The 22048-nt window shown below is 43.6% G+C and overlaps 1 protein-coding gene across 1 annotated transcript in view; it reads left to right on the top strand.

Annotated features, from left to right (window-relative positions):
- The window catches only part of ap3b1a (adaptor related protein complex 3 subunit beta 1a), a 250224-nt gene that overhangs the window by 143070 nt on the left and 85106 nt on the right, over nt 1-22048 (top strand). The window contains exons 21-22 of the mRNA XM_055631560.1: nt 7333-7408; nt 7739-7845. Of these exons, the coding sequence (XP_055487535.1) occupies nt 7333-7408; nt 7739-7845 (183 nt within the window). The remainder of the gene's footprint in view (nt 1-7332; nt 7409-7738; nt 7846-22048) is intronic.

Genomic DNA, 22048 nt, shown 5'->3' with positions numbered 1-22048 from the left:
AGGCGATAATAAGGGGCTTATGGTCAGTAAATGCAACGAGGTTCCGGCCCTCCAGGAAATAACGGAAATGCCTCATTATAAAGCGAGCAGTTCCCGGTCGAACGTGCCGTATTTATGCTCCGCCGAATTGAGTTGGCGACTGAAAAAAGCGAGAGGCCGCCATTGACCGTCTCCAAACTGTTACAATACACCACCAACTGCAGAGGCCGAGGCATCCACAGTTAGTGCTGTAAGGGCATCGACCCGCGGACGTACCAGCATCATCGCCCGAGCCAATGCCTCTTTCGCCCCTTCGAAGGCAGCCACGGCAAAGTCAGTCCACTGCACGTCCCGCCGCTTGCCTGACAACAGAAATAGCGGCCGCAGTAATCTCGACGCCGCCGGCACAAATCGGTGGTAGAACTATTATTCCGACGAATTTCTGCAAGCCCCGCACTGTGGTTGGCCGTGGAAACCAGCGAATGGCATCCACCCTGTCTGGTAGAGGGACCGCGCCGTGCTGCGTCACACGATGGCCCAAGAAGTCGATGGCCCGATGTCCAAACTGGCATTTATCCGGGTTTAATACCAACCTGAACTCACTCAGGCACTGGCACAACAACCGGTGGTGTGCGCAATGTTCCTGCCGTGAATGACTCACCACCAGGATGTCTCCCACAGCATGTGCCCCACCATCCAGCCCCCGCCCCACAGTGTCCATCAGACGTTGGAATGCCTGCGGCGTTCTTAAGGCCGAAGGGCATACACACAAATTTGAAAAGCCCGAAGTGGGTGATGATCGCCATTTTGGCCACATCCTCCGGTCGCACGGGGATCTGATTGTACCCCCTGGCCCGGTCGAATTTGGAGAAGACTTTAGTTCCAGCTAGATGGGCAGAGAAGTCCTGAATGTATGGGACGGGGTACCGGTCTGCAATCGTAGCATCATTCAGGCGGCAGTAGTTGCCACAAGGCCTCCAGCCGCCGGAGACCTTGGGCACCATGTGCAAAGGGGAGGCCCGTGGGCTGTTTGATCGCTGGACAATTCCCATTGCGTCCTTCTTTTGTAACTCTGCCTTCGCAAGCCGGAGTTTGTCGGGGGCCAGTCTGCGGGCGTGGGCGCGAAGCGATGGTCCCGAAGTCAGAATGTGATGTTGGACCCCATGCTTCGGGTTGATCAAGTCGAACAGAGTGGTCAGGTTAGCCAGGTACTCTGCCAAAATTTGTGCCTAAATATTGTCCACCACCGCCACGGGGTTGTGAATTGGCACAACAGACGCAGCCAGGCGCAAGGACATTGCCTCGAGCGTAGAAGCGTGGACAGGACACTGTCCCCTCACGTCCACCAGCAGATATTGCGCGTGGAGAAAATCTGCACTCTGTAAATTATGTCTGCCTCTGTAAATGGCCAAGAAAAATGGCAGGCGCCAAATATCACAGGTATTGTGCGAACCCCATATGTCCGTATGGGGCTGCCATTCGCAACATCATGGTGAGTACTGCTGCACAGATTATTTTTTTAAATGTCTGATCCCCTTGTGAATCCACTGAGCTTCTGGATTTTCTATTCTTTGGACAAAGACACTTCTCATTTCCGCCCTGATCAGATATTCTGCCATGGTGCATCTTTGCTGGAATTCTTGCCAATTCTGTATCATGTCTTCATTGACATATTTGAGGACATGGAGTCAATTTTTTTAATTTTCATCCTCTGTTTCATTTTCTTCATGGATTTGGTCTTTACATATTTCTTTAAATCCTGACGATGATTCAATTGGCCTCGTATGCATTACCCTTGCTCTTCCCTATGATTGTCTAACGTCTCCTGAGATACGCATGTTCTATGATTTGCAATTTCCTTGTGTTTTATTATCCCTACTCCTCCCTGTCCTCAATAAGACTATTATGAAACTACTACTTGACCAGACCTTTAGCTGTCCTTTCCAATATTATGTTCTTTGGTTGATGTCTTTTGAAACACTTTAGAATATTTGATTTGGAAGGTAAGGGCCGCACATTAATGGCCCACAATTTGTTTTAGCCTGTTGGGAAAGATTGGTTGCATTCCATCAATCCTGTTCTCATTGAATCTCTTTTCTCCTCTTCTCTATTCTAGATCTTACATTTTCAGCTCCTATTAATACACTTCTTGCTTTGCCTTTATAAAATCAGACTTGCCTTCAACTTTTTCTAGTTTAAGGCAATCAATAGTTGATTGCAAGTTGACTACAATCCTAGTTGATCTAGTGCACTACAAATTCTAGTTTAGTTCAATTTCTCCTTGTTTACAAGTTGACTACAATCCTAGTTGATCTGAAATGTCCATTGTTTTCATCTCTGCAGATATGCCACCTAAACTACAAAATATTTCTGGTTTTCTGCTTCATTTCTGATTTCCAGTCTTTGCAGTATTTTGCTTCCAACCTCTAGTCCTTGACTTCTCCACCAAACGGAACAGCCTCCCACTATGCACTCTCTAGATTCCTCATTGTTTTATAGTTTTATAGTTTTGTCAGATCTCCATTTGGCGTTCTCTCCTTCGAAGAAAAGCGTCCTTGAAAAAGTTTCCTTAAAAACAGACAAAGTACAAATTGTTAAGACCATACAAAAGCTTTAATTTTTAACGTCTGACGGGTGTAGTTCTAGACCCAGAGGCAACAGTTTACATTTCTGAGTACTCCAGCAACACGCAAAGAAATACCAGAAAACCGGGGTTAATATACCTGCAGACAATATGAATTGCATGAAGTAATGTACCAGGGACCATCAGCCACCTACGAATATGGAGTTGTTTTTCACTCTTTGCCAAAAGCCAGGCATTCCAATGGCATTAGTAGTCTCCCTTGGCCCCTTTCGTAACTGTGAACTATTAAACTTAAGTTAAAAAAAAAAACTTTGCCATGATGATTTTGGCCAAGTATCCCATCATGCAATAGCAATTGGCTTTTAACAACAGGAGAGCTTAAATATGACAACAATCGATTAATAACTAACTCTTTCATTCCTTCATTTTTATCAGAATCTGATAACCATTACAGTCCTTGGTTAGTACATAGTAGAGGCTTATGACATTTCAGTACATAGGGAAGTCTCAGGTATTTCAATACACAGGTTAATACCACGATTGGCAGTACAATAGATCCAGATTGAATTATCATTCCACATATTCCTTCAAATAAACTATACCCCGTTCTCTGGGTAGTTGCAATGACATTAGGTATTTAATGGTACATGGGAATTGCTCGTTATTCTCAAACAAGGTATCTTCCATGCCTTAGTTTAATTCACCTTCCACCCTGGTTTAAACAGGGTTTTGTACCATCCTTTAATTATCATACATAAGTCCCCCCCATATCTACGGGTCCCATTTACCTGCGGCTTAATCACTCGGGAACTACTAGATGCTGTAGTGAAAACAGAGTAGGTCCAACCCCAGAATAAAAGTAGAGTCAATAGCCACATTGTCCTTCTTGGTTCTCCGAACCATTTACAGTCACTCAGATTAATCCAACGAGGTAATCTTCAATCTTCTTGGTGGTTGATATTGTTGATACCACTTGGTACAGTTCTGTTCAACACAGTTTCAATTTCTTCCGTCCCAATACCTTATCAGTATGTAGTCTGACAGTATCAACTCAACCCTGTGTTCAACTGGTAGTGTCTTCTGCGCTTCTCGTGCCTTAGAATGCAGACCTGGCAAGGCATGGGTTAATTGCTGTGTATACATAATTAGTTAATCACTGAGGGCCTGTAGGTGAAACTTCCATACTTGAGTCGCACCACCAGTGGGCACATAGCTTGTGGTCACCCTCAGTTCATAGCATCCTTCCCACAGCTCGCAGTCACCCAGCCCTGCGTCACTTGCAAATCTGCCAATGCCACCATCGCCATCACATCGCCTTACATCGGCATACTCTGTTTCTCGCAGATCTGATGGCTATCAATGCAATAGCAATTGGCTCTTTACAACACGAGAGCTTAAATATGACAACAATCGATTAATAACTAACTCTTTCATCCTGACCTCGCCAGTGCATTCTAGTATCTGTTGTCCCTTATCCCAAGAAACATTCTTGTAAATCTCCTCCAGTTTCTCCATATTCTTCCCATGATGAGGTGGCCAGAATTGAAAAACATTTCTCCAATTGATAGCATAATTCTGTTCAGACTCCCAGAGTGCTGTGCAATATCTTGCTGCAGCTGCTAATGTATTTAAATGGCAGTGCAAAGGACGAAGCTCCCTTGTCTTTACACAGCCAAGGGGTAGCTCTTAAATGACCTGGATACATAAATCAGAGAATGGTTGAACTACATACCCCAAACACTGTAAACAACACTGTGTCCAATATTACAGTATTATACTATTGCACTATTTTCAAATTTTCATTGGGATGGCACGGTGGCGCAGCGGTTGAGCTGCTGCCTTACAGCGCCAGAGACCCGGGTTTGATTGTGACTACAGGTGCAGTCTGTACAGAGTTTGTGCATTCTCCCTGTGACCACGTGGGTTTTCCCCAGGTGGTTCTTGGTTCTTGGTTTCCTGGTCCTCCAAAATATTCCAAATGGAATTTAAACTGGTGGTGGTGAAGGGAGGGCTTAAGCCAGAAAGGGTTATTGGGAAGAAAGAGCTACATTTAATTTAGTTGCATCTGGTTGGGTAACTATAGTTGGGTGGAGATTATTCCATGCTTTAATTGTGCGGGGGGAGAACGAATTGCTGTACACATCTGTCTTTGTAGCTGGGACCACAAATTGGATCGAATGCCCTCGTCTGCTCCTAATTGGTTTGGGTTTGGTGTAGATCTTGTAATCTATGTCGAGCTGACCATTTAACATTTTGTAAAAACAGGTCAAACGGTGAGCTTCACGTCTGTCTTGGAGAGGGTTCCACCAGGTGCTCCGGTTTCCTCCCACATTCGAAAGACGAACAGCTTTGTCGGTTAATTGGCTTTGGTAAAAATTGTCCCCAGTATGTCGGATAATGCCAGTGTACAGGGATCACTGGTCGGCGCAGACTCGCTGAGCCGAAGTGTCTTTTTCCGCACTGTATCTCCAAACTATACGGTATTGTATCATGTGGCATCAGCATCCTCTAGCTGGAGAGAGAAAGTTCAGCTTGGATTCATGCTAATATCCAGCTAGTCCCTCTGATAGAAAGTCCACAAATGTAGACGTTGAATGAGACCAAAAATGACTGAGCTATCAATTTGGCTATAATTGAGCATTTTGTCAGCTCTCGCTGTCCGTCCCTGTGTACAGAATATTCACCCATGGGATAAGTTTGCAATCTATAGATCCCTATGTTCAAAAGTTATCATGTCTTCGGTAAAGGTGAGAAAAACATGCACAAGGATGGGTTCTTTCTGTCATTGGCTCCCTAATGCATTGTTTGACTCGCAATAACAAGTATAACCAAGAATCAGAGCTGCATTAGCTGCAATGTTAGAAAGAGTTGAGCTAAGTTTCTGAGCATTTTTTTAATAAATATAATTGCTTTATGCTCTGAAAATTTGTAACATTTATTAATTGAAAATAATAAATATGTTCTGAAATTTTGTAACATTTATTAAAAGAGTAATTGTGAATTTTATTGCTCTCGATGAAGCTCTTCGCACTTTAAATGCAGCTGTATTTTATGTTAATGTAAAATACTTGCAGATTAGCTATATCTGAAATGGGAAGCAAATTATAATTTCGCTCAATTCAGAATTGTTTTATCTTGAATTTAAGAACTTTCCTGATTCACCAGTGTGACATTTCAATTTCTCACATCAACTAACCTGGGACTCCTAAATGACAGGCAGTTTCTTTTTGCTGTCGACCTCTGCCCTGCTCGAAACTGCATTAAGACTGTCCAAACTCATTTTTCTTTGGATCCTTTGTGGCATCACAGAGAGACTGTCATCTCATCCAAACCCTGGAGCGATTAAACTGCAGACTCTAACCAAGTCTACCTCCACATATATAGTGGCGACCAACAAAAATATTGCATTAAAATGCTCATACATAAAACCGTACATCTTGGGTTGAAGGATTTGGAGTAAAATTTGTATAATCTAATACTTTAAACCATAGTCCTTAATTTTTAAAGGTAGACAAAAAATGCTGGAGAAACTCAGCGGATCAAGCTGTCCATATGGAGAAGGAATAGGCGATGTTTTGGATTGAGACCCTTCTTCCAACTGATGGGGGGGGAGAAAGAAAAAGGCAGTGACGGTAGGCTTTGTGGGAGAGCTGGGAAGGTGGAAGGGAAGGGGGGGGGGGGGGTGAGAAACATTGCCTATTCCTTCTCTCCATAGATGCTGCCTCACCCACTGAGTTTCTCCAGCATTTTTTGTCTACTGTCTACCTTCGATTTTTCCAGCACCTGCAGTTCTTTCTTAAGCACCCTTAATTTTTATATATTTTTGAAGATACCCTGAGAAATAAATGCTATTGAGTCTGTATTAAACGTAATTCATAATCCTCTTAAGAATGTTAACAAAATGCTGCAAAATTAAAACAATAAGGAACTACTCAACTAGATTTCGCCTATAAATTCAGTACTCCTGCTACAATGTATTTCCGTAACAGTGATGTTTTAGGGAACACTATTTGCATTATGCGGCCGAGTTGGTTCTAGCGTAATTTCAATTGTGTCATGGAGAAGGACTTAAAAGTTACTTTAGAAATTAATAAACTGAAAAAAAGCTGACTTGGTATGAGAAAACTTCCTAAGAAAAAATGGTTTCCTTATCACCTCCCCGCAGTAATCGCAACACCATTTGTCTTGTACCACAAGTGGCCATTGGATTTAACAATGGTTTCTATTGACACTGGTGCAATGGAAACCATCAAAGGGCCGAATGGCCTACTCCTGCACCTGTTGTCTGTTGTCCATTGTCCAGAATAATACTCCGTTTAACAATATAACATACAGCCTTTAGCTTGCAGCGGCACAGTGGTAGAGTTGCTGCCTTGCAGCGCCAGAGACCTAAGTTAATTGACTTCTGTAAATTGCCCTGCTTGTGCAAGATGCGATACAAGGATAATGTGGGACTAGTGTACGGATGATCGTTGGTTGCTGCGGACCCGATGGACTGAAGTCTCCGTTTCCGTGCTGTATCTCTAAACTCAATCAACAAATATAAATAAACTGATTGCTATTGAAAAGGACTTTACTTATATTTAAATCCTGCAGGAAAAATAAGTTTGTATTTGCAGATCTGTAACACTCTCGCCCCTACCCCTCCCAATCCTAAACATATATTTTGGCATATCTATTTTGCCGTAAATCTTCTTGAATTTAAGTATGATTTTCTCCGACTATCTGATAATAATGACTATTTACAAATAAATGTTCTTCCTTGACAGAAAGAGGAGAGTAAATCAGTGCCACGGGCCATGGGCACCATCAAGCAGGACGTTTCACTGCTCGATCTGGTTGACCGTAAGTATTTATACTAAGACATGAAAAGTAATGTGTTGGAACTGGGCACTTAAACAGTTGAATACCATTTAATTCATCATGAACATTTGTGACAGTAGACTCTTCAGGCAACTGCAGTCAATGCTTTGTCAATCACAGAAAATACTTTGTGGATCAACTAATTTTACGATTTATCTTTGATTTGGAAAATTATGACTCAATTTTTTTATTTGCATTTTTTCATTTAAAAAAAAGACAAATGTCAGCAACACCAAGAATTTCTATCGGTCAACTTTCTTCATGAAGTTATTTAAAAAAAAAAATCCTAATTGGGATTTGTTCCTGTTTTAGTTTCCGATATGTCAACACCAGTGGTGGTCCCAAAGCCAGCAAAGACGTCAAGATTAGCTGCGGATCTGAAAGGATTATCACTTTCCAGTAATTCTTCTACCATAAATGTAAGTTTAAAGCTTATTCAAGGCTTTATGGTTAAGTGAAATTGTTGGATGAGGAATGGCCAGCGAATCGGCCTGTTTCCATCCTGCCCTCGAGGCATGATAGAGCGGAGGGCTGGTGCCAAAAATAACAATTAGTCCTCGAGCACTAACATGAATCAGACTTTGACACGCAGTGAGCAAAACACACATGGTGGCGTTTTTTGGGAAAGGTGCACGAGCCTGATTAATATATCTGCTGCCATATGTCAAGTTGTGAATATAACATATCCCGAAATGTTTCCCAAGATACATTAAGATGAAACTAAGCATTCGTGAAATGTAATTTTGAACATTCCTCACTTTTATACAGTCAAAGTGTAATCATTTTCCGATACAGTATGTATAGGTTTCTTCCTCTGCTGCTGTGTTAAACCTCTCATGGACTTTGTTCATTGATGCATGTCAATGCTTTGTGACAGGAAGTCTCTTGAAAACACATAATTTTCCTATGAAGCAGAGGTGGCTGGAGGAAGATTTTATTGATGTGTAAATGTCCTTCCTAATCATGCTATTTCCCGAAGCAGGGTGAAGGGGTTTAGAAGTATCATGGGTATTTCAGGAAAAGCTTTTTTTCATGTGAGGAATGGTATTTTGGAACTGAAGGGCAGGGCAATGTAAATTGGTTCTGGAGCTCACAGCCTGAAAAGGTGATTAAGGCTAAAACTCTGATTACACTTAAAAGTTACTTGAATGAGCTTATGATTAGCCTGTATCCATGCAGCTAAAAACAGTTGATGGCTGAACAACTCGGGCTATGCTGTACAGTTTGATTGTGAGTTTGAATAGTTTGCTTCAAAAGCCAGAGGGGAATGCATCTTCAAATCAGTGTATTTGCCTGATACTGATTTTGATTAGAGATACAGCATGGACACAGGCCCTTTGGCCCACTGAGTGCCCACAGATCCCCTCTTCACACTATGCTATCCCACTTTCACATCCACTCCCTGCACGTTAGGGCCAATTTTACAGAAGCCAATTAAGAAACAAACCTGAACGTCTTTAGGATGTGGGAGGAAACCGGAGCATGGAGGAAATCCACGGTGTTACAGGGAGAACGTGCAAATTCCACATAGCCAACACTCTAGGTCAGGATCGATTCTGGGTCTCTGGCGCTGTGAGGTACCAGCTGCCGCCCAATTGTTGTCTTTCTGATCTTGTGGGCATGCAGCATAAACTTAAGGTGCCAGGTTTTTGTCTCAAACACATAAAAATGTGTCAAATGAAAAATGGGACTGAGATACGATTGCATTTATGTGCATTTATAATGGCAGTTTTTAAAGGAATTATTCCTATATATCCTATTTTTTAATGAAGCGGAAGGAAGCCGCTTGGCCCATCTAATTTAACCCTGCTCACAACTCGATCACATTTCCCCCACTAATTATTCCATGATAACTATTTTTCCCACATTCCCATCCTCTCATTCCATAATCTGAAGAAGGGTTTCGGCCCGAAACGTTGTCTATTTCCTTCGCTCCATAGATGCTGTCGCACCCGTTGAGTTGCTGCAGCACTTTTGTCTACCCTCTCATTCCCTGATAACTCAGCAGCAAGATCTAGTAACAGTGCTGAATAACCATGATAGTTTGAAAATGTGTCTGCTTGTCACCAAAAGGTAGACAAAATGCTGGAGAAAATCAGCGGGTGAGGCAGCATCTATGGAGCGAAGGAATAGGTGACAAAATGATATGTGGGATTCGTAGCTGGCAAAGCTCTATCCCCAGCTTTACCATGTAGACAATAGACACTAGGTGCAGGAGAAGGCCATTCGGCCCTTCGAGCCAGCACCGCAATTCAATGTGATCATGGCTGATCATCCCCAATCAGTACCCCGTTCCTGCCTTCTCCCCATATCCCCTGACTCTGCTATCTTTAAGAGCCCTATCTAGCTCTCTCTTGAAAGTCCAGAGAACCGGCCTCCACCGCCCTCTGAGGCAGAGAATTCCACAGACAAGCATGCCAGAGCCTTAGTACTTTGCCACCAGCTACCGAGTTGCCATTCAAACCATGCCTTTAGAGTCTTGGGTGCAGAGGATCATTGAGATAGGTGTTCTGTTTGGCTCGGGTACATGCTAGCATCCAGGGATTGTGAACCATGATTTTAAGCATCAGGCATTGTTCAGCACTGTCTTGCCCATGAGAGGGACGGTTAGCTCATCTGCCATTTTTAACAGCTCATGAATTTTGTTGGGAAATGTTCAGTAGGATAACTGGTTGGAGAGAGATGATGTCTTGGTTTATGGTGACTAGGAACAGGTTAGTGCCTTGCTCCGGCTCTCCCAATCAAGCCCCACGCGTTGTCTCATTGCGCTCTTGATCCCCCAGACCAAATGCTCCTTAATAGTGCAGGAAAGAATTGCAGATGCTGGTTTAGACTGAAGATAGACACAAAATGCTGGAGTAACTCAGCAGGTCGGGCAGCAACTGTGGAGAAAAGGAAGAGGTGACATTTTGGGTTGAAGGAGGGTCTCGACCCAAAACATCTCCTATTCTTTTTCTCCAAAGATGCTGCCTGAGCCGCTGAGTTACTCCAACATTTTGTGCTCCTCAGTAGTACTTTCTTTAATAACAAGACAGGTTACACTCTGCATCCCACTGGACCAGGAACCCAGTGTGAACCCCTGTCCTACAACTACGTTATCTGCTATAATGAATCGCCCCATGTTATGGAGAGGCTATCTTTGAAGGTTGGTATTGTGCTGGCTGGGATGAGTGGTGTGGCTGCTCTATGCTGTATGCCTTCTTCAGACTCTGAAGAAGTCTGAAGAAGGGTCTCGACTTGAAACGTTGCCTATTTCCTTCGCTCCATAGATGCTGCCTCACCCGCTGAGTTTCTCCAGCGTTTTTGTCTACCTTCGATTTTTTAGCATCTGCAGTTCCTTCTTAAACGAACGCCATCTATTCTCTTTTTCCAGAGTTGCTGCCTAACCTACTAAATTACTACAGCATTTTGTGTCATGTCTTCTTGCGCTACATGTTATACTGTTTATCCTGTATCTGTACACTGTGGACAGCTTGATTGTAATCATGTATGGTCGTCACTTTGACTGGAATGCAGGCAAACACAAAGCTTTACATTGTACCTTGATACACATGACAATCATAAACTAAACTAATTCAATTTTCCAAATGCCCCTTGAAATTATAGCATTTGGATTGTCCTGCGTTTGTTTTGATAGCAAACCCAGGACAACAAATGTAGCCTGACCAGCCTCCTCTTAACTAAACGCTCCTTCCCAGGCGACATTCTGATGAACTACCCCATCCTGTGTAATTACATGCTTCCTCTAGTATGTTTTATATTGTTGTGCCATAATATCCCTGCTGCTCTTGTGTGCGCCAAAGCAACTTTCCCATTCATCTTAATCGCCTAATCAATCTGTTGCTGTTACTTTGGACTGCCTGCCAAGATCCATCTTCTGTATTTCCCCAGGTCCTGTTGTTCATTGTATATATATTAGCCTTATCTGCCATCTCAAAGTGCATCATTTTTATGGTAACGTTCCATTTTACCTATATTATAGACAGTAGACTATAGGTGCAGGGGTAGGCCATTCGGCCCTTCGAGCTAGCACCACCATTCAATGTGATCATGACTGATCATCCCCAATCAGTACCCCGTTCCTGCCTTCTCCCCACATCCCCTGACTCCGCTATTTTTAAGAGCCCTATCTAGCTCTCTCTTGAAAGCATCCAGAGAACCTGCCTCCACCGTCCTCTGAGGCAGAGAATTCCACAGACTCATCACTCTCTGTGAGAAAAATTGTTTCCTCGTCTCCGTTCTAAATGGCTTACTCCATATTATTAAACCGTGGCCCCTGGTTCTGGACTCCCCCAACATCGGGAACATGTTTCCTGCCTCTAGCGTGTCCAAGCCCTTAACAATCTTATATGTTTCAATGAGATTCCCTCTCATCCTTCTAAACTCCAGAGTGTACAAGTCCAGCTGCTCCATTCTCTCAGCCTATGACAGTCCCGCCATCCCGGGAATTAACCTTGTAAACCTACGCTGCACTCCCTCAATAGCAAGAATGTCCTTCCTCAATTTATTTATTTTTCTTTAAAAAGAAGACACAGTCCTGGTCGTTTGGCAGTTCATGCAGCATCTCTCGAGTACATGGATAGGTGATGTTTTGCGTCACGACCCTTCTTCGGACTTGAGTTTTATCGACTTTGAATTTCGATAAATATTGCGCTGCCTGGACCTGCTCACCCACTTATCCATATAATGAAGAGCTGGATGGGGGAAACGGATCCACCACATTAAACAGACATTTGGTGAGGCAGAGTTGGTTTCGAGCAGCGAATTGGATCTGGTTGTTACGCTATGAAATCCCCTGACTTTTTTTAAACAGATTTAAATGTTACAAATATTCAGTCCTCCTAAAATGGTTACCCACTTTTTCTCTGAATTGGTAACCCCATCAACATGCTCTAATTAGCATGAATGAGTTAGCCGCTCAATGCCAGTCCTTCCTAGTTACGGTGAGAGTAGTTTCCGTTATGCATCTGGACTATCTTTGCAGCTTAGTTTGTGTGTGTGTGTGTTCTGGGATAGAAAGTGGAGCAAGTGGGGAAACAAAACCAGTGACTTAAGTGTTTCCAGCTTAAAAAGCTGGACATAGTGTCCATTATGTCTCATGGACCATAAGAAATGGCTGCCATTGCAGATTGGACACTGGGCGTGCAGCTTGAACAAAGGAAGAGAATTGAACTGAGCTCATGACTTTGGAAATAATTGCCACGGGGATGAAGGAGGGCAATCTGCACTTCCAGCATCCAGAGTTGAGACGATCATTAGGTTAGAACATGAGGTGGGGGCGACCACAGATTACATCGGTTCATTTGAGCTGGTAATGGAGAAATATGGCATAGTAAGCTGCAGTATGATTCTTTTTTTTTTAAATAAAAAAACAAAAATAATGGAAACTCTCATTAGGCCAGAAAGCTTCCATAAAAAGGAACAATTAACATTTCAGGTTGGTGAACATCAGATAAAATCATCTTCCTTCAATGCATTGTTGATCATAAAAGCATCAACACTCTCTTCTTGCAAATGCAGCCTCACCTGTGGAATGGCGCCTTTTATTCCCTGTATTTATTTTGGATTTCAAGCATCTCAAAATGTTGATTTCCAAATACTGCTTAATTTTGGCCGTAAATTTCAATGTGATTGTCCTTAATTTTATCTTTCCTGAAATCCACTTCATTTGGAATATGTCAAGTTTCTCTTGATGGATCAATTCACTCAAACAAGAGTCCTCTTTTAATAGACAATAGGTGCAGGAGTAGGCTATTTGGCCCTTCGAGCCAGCACAGCCATTCAATGTGATCATGGCTGATCATCCCCAATCAGTACCCCGTTCCTGCCTTCTCCCCATATCCCCTGACTCCTCTATTTTTAAGAGCCCTATCTAGCTCTCTCTTGATATCTTATATGTTTCAATGAGATCCCGTCTCATCCTTCTAAACTCCAGAGTGTACAAGCCCAGCTGCTCCATTCTCTCAGCATATGACAGTCCCGCCATCCTGGGAATTAACCTTGTAAACCTACGCTGCATTCCCTCAATAGCAAGAATGTCCTTCGTCAAATTAGGGGACCAAAACTGCACACAATACTCCAGGTGTAGTCTCACTAGGGCTCTGTACAACTGCAGAAGTACCTCTTTGCTCCTATATTAGATTCCTCTTGTTATAAAGGCCAACATGTTCAAAGGCCAACAAGTGAGTGAAGATTACTGTCACTACCAACACCACGGCTAATCTTTATGGTGGAAGCAGCAATCATCCCACCTCATTTCATCTCCAATCTAAAGAAGGGTCCTGACACATAATGTCGTCTATCCATGTCCTGCAGAGATGGTTCCTGACCGGCAGAGTTACTCCAGCACTTTGATTTTTACTTGCAAGCCAGCACATGTGGTTCCTTGTATCTTCACATCCAGGTTGTTAATGTATTTAAAAAAAAGATAGCTGGGTTTGATCCTAACCTCGGGTGCTGTTTGTGTGCTCTCTCTCTGTGACCTGGAAGGTTTCCTCCAGGTTCTGTGTTTAATTTTGTTTTGGGATGCAGTGTGCAAACAGGCCCTTTGGCCCACCGAGTCCGCTCCATCCAGCAAAAACCCACACACTAGTTCTATTTACAGAAGCCAATTAACCTACAAACCCGCACGCCTTTGGAATGTGGGAGGAAACCGCAGCACCTGGAGAAAATGCACACGGTCACAGGGAGAACGTACAAACTCCATACAGACAGCGCCCGTATTCAGGATCGAGGCTGGGTCTCTGTCGCTGTAAAGGGCCTGTCCCACGAGCATGCGACTGCATGCGGCAAGCGCGACCTAACGTGGTCGCTTGAGCCGTACGGCCTCGCGGGGCCGGTCCCACTTTGATCGCCGGAGCCGTATGGAGTTGTGCGGAGCTGGTCCCGACATCGCCCGGGGCCCCGGAAAACACTTTGACAGTGTTCAAAAATTCCGCGCGGCAACGGCCTGCAGGCCCGCAGCCACATTGGGGCCGTATGCACCGCCTCGATGGGCATACGCAGCGTCTTGCCGCTGTACGTCATGCACAACCTTCCCGCAGACTTCTCTCGAACTTCACGTCACTCACTCGACCTCCGCGCGGACCCCGCTTCTGGTTTGGTTGCGCTCGCCGCATACAGTCGCATACTCGTGGGACAGGCCCTTTAGGTAGGTATGTTACAAAACCTACCTGAATCGTCGCTGAGAATCTGCCCCCAGCCCGTGTGCGCGATTTTGGCGCTGTTTAGAGGGGGCGGGTTTAAAACGCGATTTTTACTAGGCTGTTCCAATCGAAGATGTTCAGCCTAGTAAATCATTAACGAAAAATCGCTGAAAGACCCCGTCGCAAAAGGTATTATTAGTTTTATAGGCCTCGAATAATAGTTATAATAGTTTTAAAATCACTCTCTCAACCCGCGACCTCTCGCAGCCCCAGGGTTTTATAAAGCAAACAATTAAAGGTATGTACCTTATTTTTACATTAAAAGGGGCTTCTTAAGACCCCTTTATACAAAGTTTACTATAGCGAATAGTTCATTTTGGGCTCTTTATATCCCGCAGTATTTTTCTGGGCATTTGAGGGCACAAATCCAGCGCAATGTGAACGTTCTAAACCAGCGCGTTCACAGGAACCCACTAGAAAGCTGATTTAAAATGGACTTTAATTTACAGCAATTGAACACTAAATTCCTTCCATTTGGCCTATAAATTGATGTAAATGAGATTTTAAAATCATGTTTTATTGTGAATTATTTGTGAATATTATTTGGACACAGGCTATTTAAAAATGTTAATCATTTATTAAGAAATGGATAGATGTTTAGATATAACCATATAACCATATAACCATATAACAATTACAGCACGGAAACAGGCCATCTCGGCCCTACAAGTCCATGCCGAACAATTTTTTTTTTTTTTTCCCCCCTTAGTCCCACCTGCCTGCACTCATACCATAACCCTCCATTCCCTTCTCATCCATATGCCTATCCAATTTATTTTTAAATGATACCAATTAACCTGCCTCCACCACTTCCACTGGGAGCTCATTCCACACCGCCACCACTCTATAGATCTAGTAATTGAAGTTTGAAATTAGCTAAGATTGGGTAACTAACTAATTATATGCTTTAATTTCAGGTCATCCAAGTAAGATTATTTTATATTTGTTTCAGAATGGTTCAATCTATGATAACTGAAAATTTCATTCAGTTCTCTTAATTTTTAAGAAGGTTATGGGCTTTTGACTGTCCATGATCACAGCTTTTTTGTTATGTCCATAGAAAATCAATAGGGAACAAGATGCTAATTTCCGAGTATGAAAATGGCCATAACTTTATTATTACTTGAGATATGAAAGTGAATTCGGTGTCAAATTAAACTTCTTTTTATGCTTTATCTGATGGGATAAATTGCAGACTTGATTTTTTGAATCTCAAAATGTTGTAACATTGCTACTTTAGGCAGCAGCTGCGCCACTATGCCGCCCTGGTTTCCACCCACGTCCCAAAAGACATATTGGTAGTTTAATCGGCTGCTTTAAATTGCCTCGCATGTCGGTGAATGGCAGTGGAATTGGGAGGGTGTTGATAAGGATGCGAGAGGGAATGGGTTAGAGGAAAATAAATTGTGTCGGGGGAAGGGGGAGAATCGGACTGTTTGCTCTGGAAACCGGCTCAGACCCAATGAAGGGCCGACTCCAAAGTCATAAGGAAATATGAGAAATAACCAAAAGCAAGGGTCCCAGCACTGAGCTCTGTGATACACCCCTGTTCATTGGCTTCCAATTGCGAAAACAACCCTGGTCCATTACCTTCTGCCTCCTCAGATTGGCTGCAGATTATACGTAACCGAATAATGCTGTTGTGCTGAGGGGAAAATTGATTTCTATTCTCAAAAACATTTCTCCAGAAAACAGCATTTATTTCATGACCTGGGTTGCCTTTCCATTTCACAGCAGCGATATCATAGAATATTTAATGGTGAAGGATATCACAGCCGAGTTCTCACTTGCCCTCTCCTAAAGTCCATCGGTATTTTTCCTTGGACAGCAATCAATGTATTCACTGGTTTCCGTTGTATTTTGCCGTTTAACCAGCAAGGTGAGGTCACTTTAGATGCTCCCATTACTGCTCCTGAATATTACTCAGGGCCAACCTTTCATATTTTTCAACACTGAAGGATCCACTTGGGCCCTTCACATCGTAGAAGGCTGTCTACTGAAGAAATAATCATCTTTTATTTTGTACGAGTAGCCTTAAAACTTCCTAACTTTTGACTACTTATTCCCTTAAACCCTGTTCTGGATTATGCTTCGCCATTCTTTCTGCATGATCAGAATTTCTTTTTAGAGTTCTTCATTTGAGTCTGAAGAAGGGTCTTGACCGGAAATGTCACCTATTGAGTCTGAGGAAGGATCTCGACCCATATAACCATATAACCATATAACAATTACAGCACGGAAACAGGCCATCTCGGCCCTACAAGTCCGTGCCAAACACGTATTCTCCCCTAGTCCCATCTACCTGCACTCAGACCATAACCCTCCATTCCTTTCCCATCCATATAGCTATCCAATTTATTTTTAAATGATAAAACCTGCCTCCACCACTTCCACTGGAAGCTCATTCCACACAGCTACCCCTCTCTGAGTAAAGAAGTTCCCCCTCATGTTACCCCTAAACTTCTGTCCCTTAATTCTCAAGTCATGTCCTCTTGTTTGAATCTTCCCTACTCTCAATGGGAAAAGCTTGTCCACGTCAACTCTGTATATCCCTCTCATCATTTTAAAGACCTCTATCAAGTCCCCCCTTAACCTTCTGCGCTCCAGAGAATAAAGCCCTAACTTGTTCAACCTTTCTCTGTAACTTAGTTGCTGAAACCCAGGCAACATTCTAGTAAATCTCCTCTGTACCCTCTCTATTTTGTTGACATCCTTCCTATAATTGGGCGACCAAAATTGTACACCATACTCCAGAATTGGTCTCACCAATGCCTTGTACAATTTTAACATTACATACCAGCTTCTATACTCAATGCTCTGATTTATAAAGGCTAGCATACCAAAAGCTTTCTTTACCACTCTATCTACATGAGATTCCACCTTCAGGGAACTATGCACAGTTATTCCTAGATCCCTCTGTTCAACTGCATTCCTCAATTCACTACCATTTACGTCCTATTTTGATTTGTCCTGCCAAGATGTAGCACCTCACACTTATCAGCATTAGACTCCATCTACCATCTTTCAGCCCATTCTTCCAAATGGCCTAAATCTCTCTGTAGACTTTGGAAATCTACTTCATTATCCACAACACCACCTATCTTAGTATCATCTGCATACTTACTAATCCAATTTACCACACCTTCATCCAGATCATTGAAACATAGAAACATAGAAATTAGGTGCAGGAGTAGGCCATTCGGCCCTTCGAGCCTGCACCGCCATTCAATATGATCATGGCTGATCATCCAACTCAGTATCCCGTACCTGCCTTCTCTCCATACCCTCTGATCCCCTTAACCACAAGGGCCACATCTAACTCCCTCTTAAATATAGCCAATGAACTGGCCTCAACTACCCTCTGTGGCAGAGAGTTCCAGAGATTCATCACTCTGTGTGAAAAAAGTTTTTCTCATCTCAGTTTTAAAGGATTTCCCCCTTATCCTTAAGCTGTGACCCCTTGTCCTGGACTTCCCCAACATCAGGAACAATCTTCCTGCATCTAGCCTGTCCAACCCCTTAAGAATTTTGTAAGTTTCCATAAGATCCCCTCTCAATCTCCTAAATTCTAGAGAGTATAAACCAAGTCTATCCAGTCTTTCTTCATAAGAAAGTCCTGACATCCCAGGAATCAGTCTGGTGAACCTTCTCTGCACTCCCGCTATGGCAATAATGTTCTTCCTCAGATTTGGAGACCAAAACTGTACGCAATACTCCAGGTGTGGTCTCACCAAGACCCTGTACAACTGCAGTAGAACCTCCCTGCTCCTATACTCAAATCCTTTTGCTATGAAAGCTAACATACCATTCACTTTCTTCACTGCCTGCTGCACCTGCATGCCTACTTTCAATGACTGGTGTACCATGACACCCAGGTCTCGCTGCATCTCCCCTTTTCCTAATCGGCCACCATTTAGATAATAGTCTGCTTTCCTGTTTTTGCCACCAAAATGGATAACCTCACATTTATCCACATTATACTGCATCTGCCAAACATTTGCCCACTCACCCAGCCTATCCAAGTCACCTTGCAGTCTCCTAGCATCCTCCTCACAGCTAACACTGCCCCCCAGCTTAGTGTCATCCGCAAACTTGGAGATATTGCCTTCAATTCCCTCATCCAGATCATTAATATATATTGTAAATAGCTGGGGTCCCAGCACTGAGCCTTGCGGTACCCCACTAGTCATTGCCCGCCATTGTGAAAAGGACCCGTTTACTCCTACTCTTTGCTTCCTGTTTGCCAGCCAGTTCTCTATACACATCAATACTGAACCCCCAATGCCGTGTGCTTTAAGTTTGTATACTAATCTCTTATGTGGGACCTTGTTGAAAGCCTTCTGGAAGTCTAGATACACCACATCCACTGGTTCTCCCCTATCCACGCTACTAGTTACATCCTCGAAAAATTCTATAAGATTCGTCAGACATGATTTACCTTTCGTAAATCTATGCTGACTTTGTCCAATGATTTCACCACTTTCCAAATGTGCTGCTATCCCATCTTTAATAACTGACTCTAGCAGCTTCCCCACTACCGATGTTAGACTAACTGGTCTGTAATTCCCCGTTTTCTCTCTCCCTCCCTTCTTAAAAAGTGGGGTTACGTTTGCTACCCGCCAATCCTCAAGAACGACTCCAGAATCTAAAGAGTTTTGAAAGATTATTACTAATGCATCCACTATTTCTGGAGCTACTTCCTTAAGTACTCTGGGATGCAGCCTATCTGGCCCTGGGGATTTATCGGCCTTTAATCCATTCAATTTACCCAACACCACTTCCCGACTAACCTGGATTTCACTCAATTCCTCCAACTCCTTTGACCCGCGGTTCCCTGCTATTTCCGGAAGATTATTTATGTCTTCCTTGGTGAAGACGGAACCAAAGTAGTTATTCAATTGGTCTGCCATATCCTTGTTCCCCATGATCAACTCACCTGTTTCTGACTGCAAGGGACCTACATTTGTTTTAACTAATCTCTTTCTTTTCACATATCGATAAAATCTTTTGCAGTCAGTTTTTATGTTCCCTGCCAGTTTTCTTTTATAATCTATTTTTCCTTTCCTAATTAAGCCCTTTGTCCTCCTCTGCTGGTCTCTGAATTTCTCCCAGTCCTCTGATATGCTGCTTTTTCTGACTAATTTGTACGCATCATCCTTCGCTTTGATACTATCCCTGATTTCCCTTGTTATCCACGGATGCACTACCTTCCCTGATTTATTCTTTTGCCAAACTGGGATGAACAATTTTTGTAGTTCATCCATGCAGTCTTTAAATGTCTTCCATTGCATATCCACCGTCAACCCTTTTGGAATTAATTGCCAGTCAATCTTGGCCAATTCACGTCTCGTACCCTCAAAGTTACCTTTCTTTAAGTTCAGAACCATTGTTTCTGAGTTAACAATGTCACTCTCCATCCTAATGAAGAACTCAACCCTATGGTCACTCTTGCCCAAGGGGGCACGTACAACAAGACTGCTAACTAACCCTTCCTCATTACTCAATACCCAGTCTAAAATAGCCTGCTCTCTCGTTGGTTCCTCTACATGTTGATTTAGATAACTATCCCACATACATTCCAAGAAATCCTCTTCCTCAGCACCCCTGCCAATTTGATTCACCCAATCTATATGTAGATTGAAGTCACCCATTATAACTGTTTTGCCTTTGTCGCACGCATTTCTAATTTCCTGTTTGATACCATCTCCAACTTCACTACTACTGTTAGGTGGCCTGTACACAACACCCACCAACGTTTTCTGCCCCTTAGTGTTTCGCAGCTCTACCCATACCGATTCCACATCCTCCAAACTAATGCCCTTCCTTTCCATTGCGTTAACCTCCTCTCTAACCAGCAACGCTACCCCACCTCCTTTTCCTTTCTGTCTATCCCTCCTGAATATTGAATATCCCTGGATGTTCAGCTCCCAGCCTTGGTCACCCTGGAGACATGTCTCCGTGATCCCAACTATATCATAATCATTAATGGCTATCTGCACGTTCAACTCATCCACCTTATTACGAATACTCCTTGCATTGAGACACAAAGCCTTCAGGCTTGTTTTTACAATGCTCTTACCCCTTCTACAATTATGTTGAAAAGTGGCCCTTTTTGATTTTTGCCCTGGTTTTGTCTGCCGGCCACTTTTACTTTTCACCTTGCTACCTATTGCTTCTACCTTCATTTTACACCCCCCTGCCTCTCTGCTCTTGTACCCATCCCCCTGCCATATTAGTTTAAATCCTCCCCGACAGCACCAGCAAACACCCCCCCAAGGACATTGGTTCCACTCCAGCCCAGGTGCAGATCGTCCTGTCTGTACTGGTCCCACCTCCCCCAGAACTGGTTCCAATGCCCTAAAAATTTGAATCCCTCCGCCTTGCACCACTTAGAACCCATTTTAAACAATGGAACAACATGCACTGTACGCCAATCCTCTGGCACTATTCCCGTTTCTAATGACATTTGAAATATTTCTGTCATAGCCCCTGCTATTTCTACACTAACTTCCCTCAATATCCTAGGGAATATCCAAAACGTCATCCATTCCTTCTCTCCAGAGGTGCTGCCTGACCCTCAGTGTAACTCCAGCATTTTGTATCCATCTTTGGTGTAAACCAGCATCTGCAATTCCTTCCAACAAGTTCTTTTTTTATAAATTGGCTTGTAATTTGTAAGTTGTAATTTTTAACCTCATTATACTTTTGCTGATGATTTAGATTCATTTTCCTGATTCTAAATCATGGAGTGTAAACAGTTTGCCCAGTCATGAAAGCCCTTTATAACTTTGTGATGGATTTTTTTTTTGTTACCCATTTTCCCACTGAGCTCGACCCCCAAAGATGGACCGGAGGTTGTGATGTGCAATTAAGGGCCTGTCCCACCAGCATGCGATTGCACGCTTCTAGCGCGACCAAACGTGGTAGCTTAGAGGCGTACTGCCTCGCGGGGCCGGTCCCACTTCCAACCGCGGAGCCGTCTGGAGTTGTGCGGGGCTGGTCCCGACATCATACTCACCAATCAGCTGGGCAGGAGGCGGGCCGACTGAATTTGGACGTTGCACAGCGTCGGGCGGTTACGTCAACACGCAACGGCACGGCGTCGAGATGCTGCGTACGCCGTCAAGACGCTCCGTACGCCCGTCGAGGCGCTGCGTACGGCCTCAATGCGGCTGCGGCCCGACAGGCCGTTGTCGCGCGGAATTTTTGGACTGTCAGTTTTTCGGAGCCCCGCCCGATGTCGGGACCAGCTCCGCACAACTCCATACGGCTCCGGCGATCGAAGTGGGACCGGCCCCGTGAGGCCGTACGGCTCAAGCGGCCACGTTAGGTCGCGCTTGCCGCATGCAGTCGCATGCTGGTGGGACCGGCCCTATAGTCTCTGTCCATTGACTGCATCCAGCATGCCAGCTTCATC

Source organism: Leucoraja erinacea, chromosome 3, assembly GCF_028641065.1.
Source record: "Leucoraja erinacea ecotype New England chromosome 3, Leri_hhj_1, whole genome shotgun sequence".
Taxonomy (NCBI): domain Eukaryota; kingdom Metazoa; phylum Chordata; class Chondrichthyes; order Rajiformes; family Rajidae; genus Leucoraja; species Leucoraja erinaceus.
The sequence above is the reverse complement of the archived record's forward strand: the minus strand, read 5'-3'. Positions and strand labels throughout refer to the sequence as shown.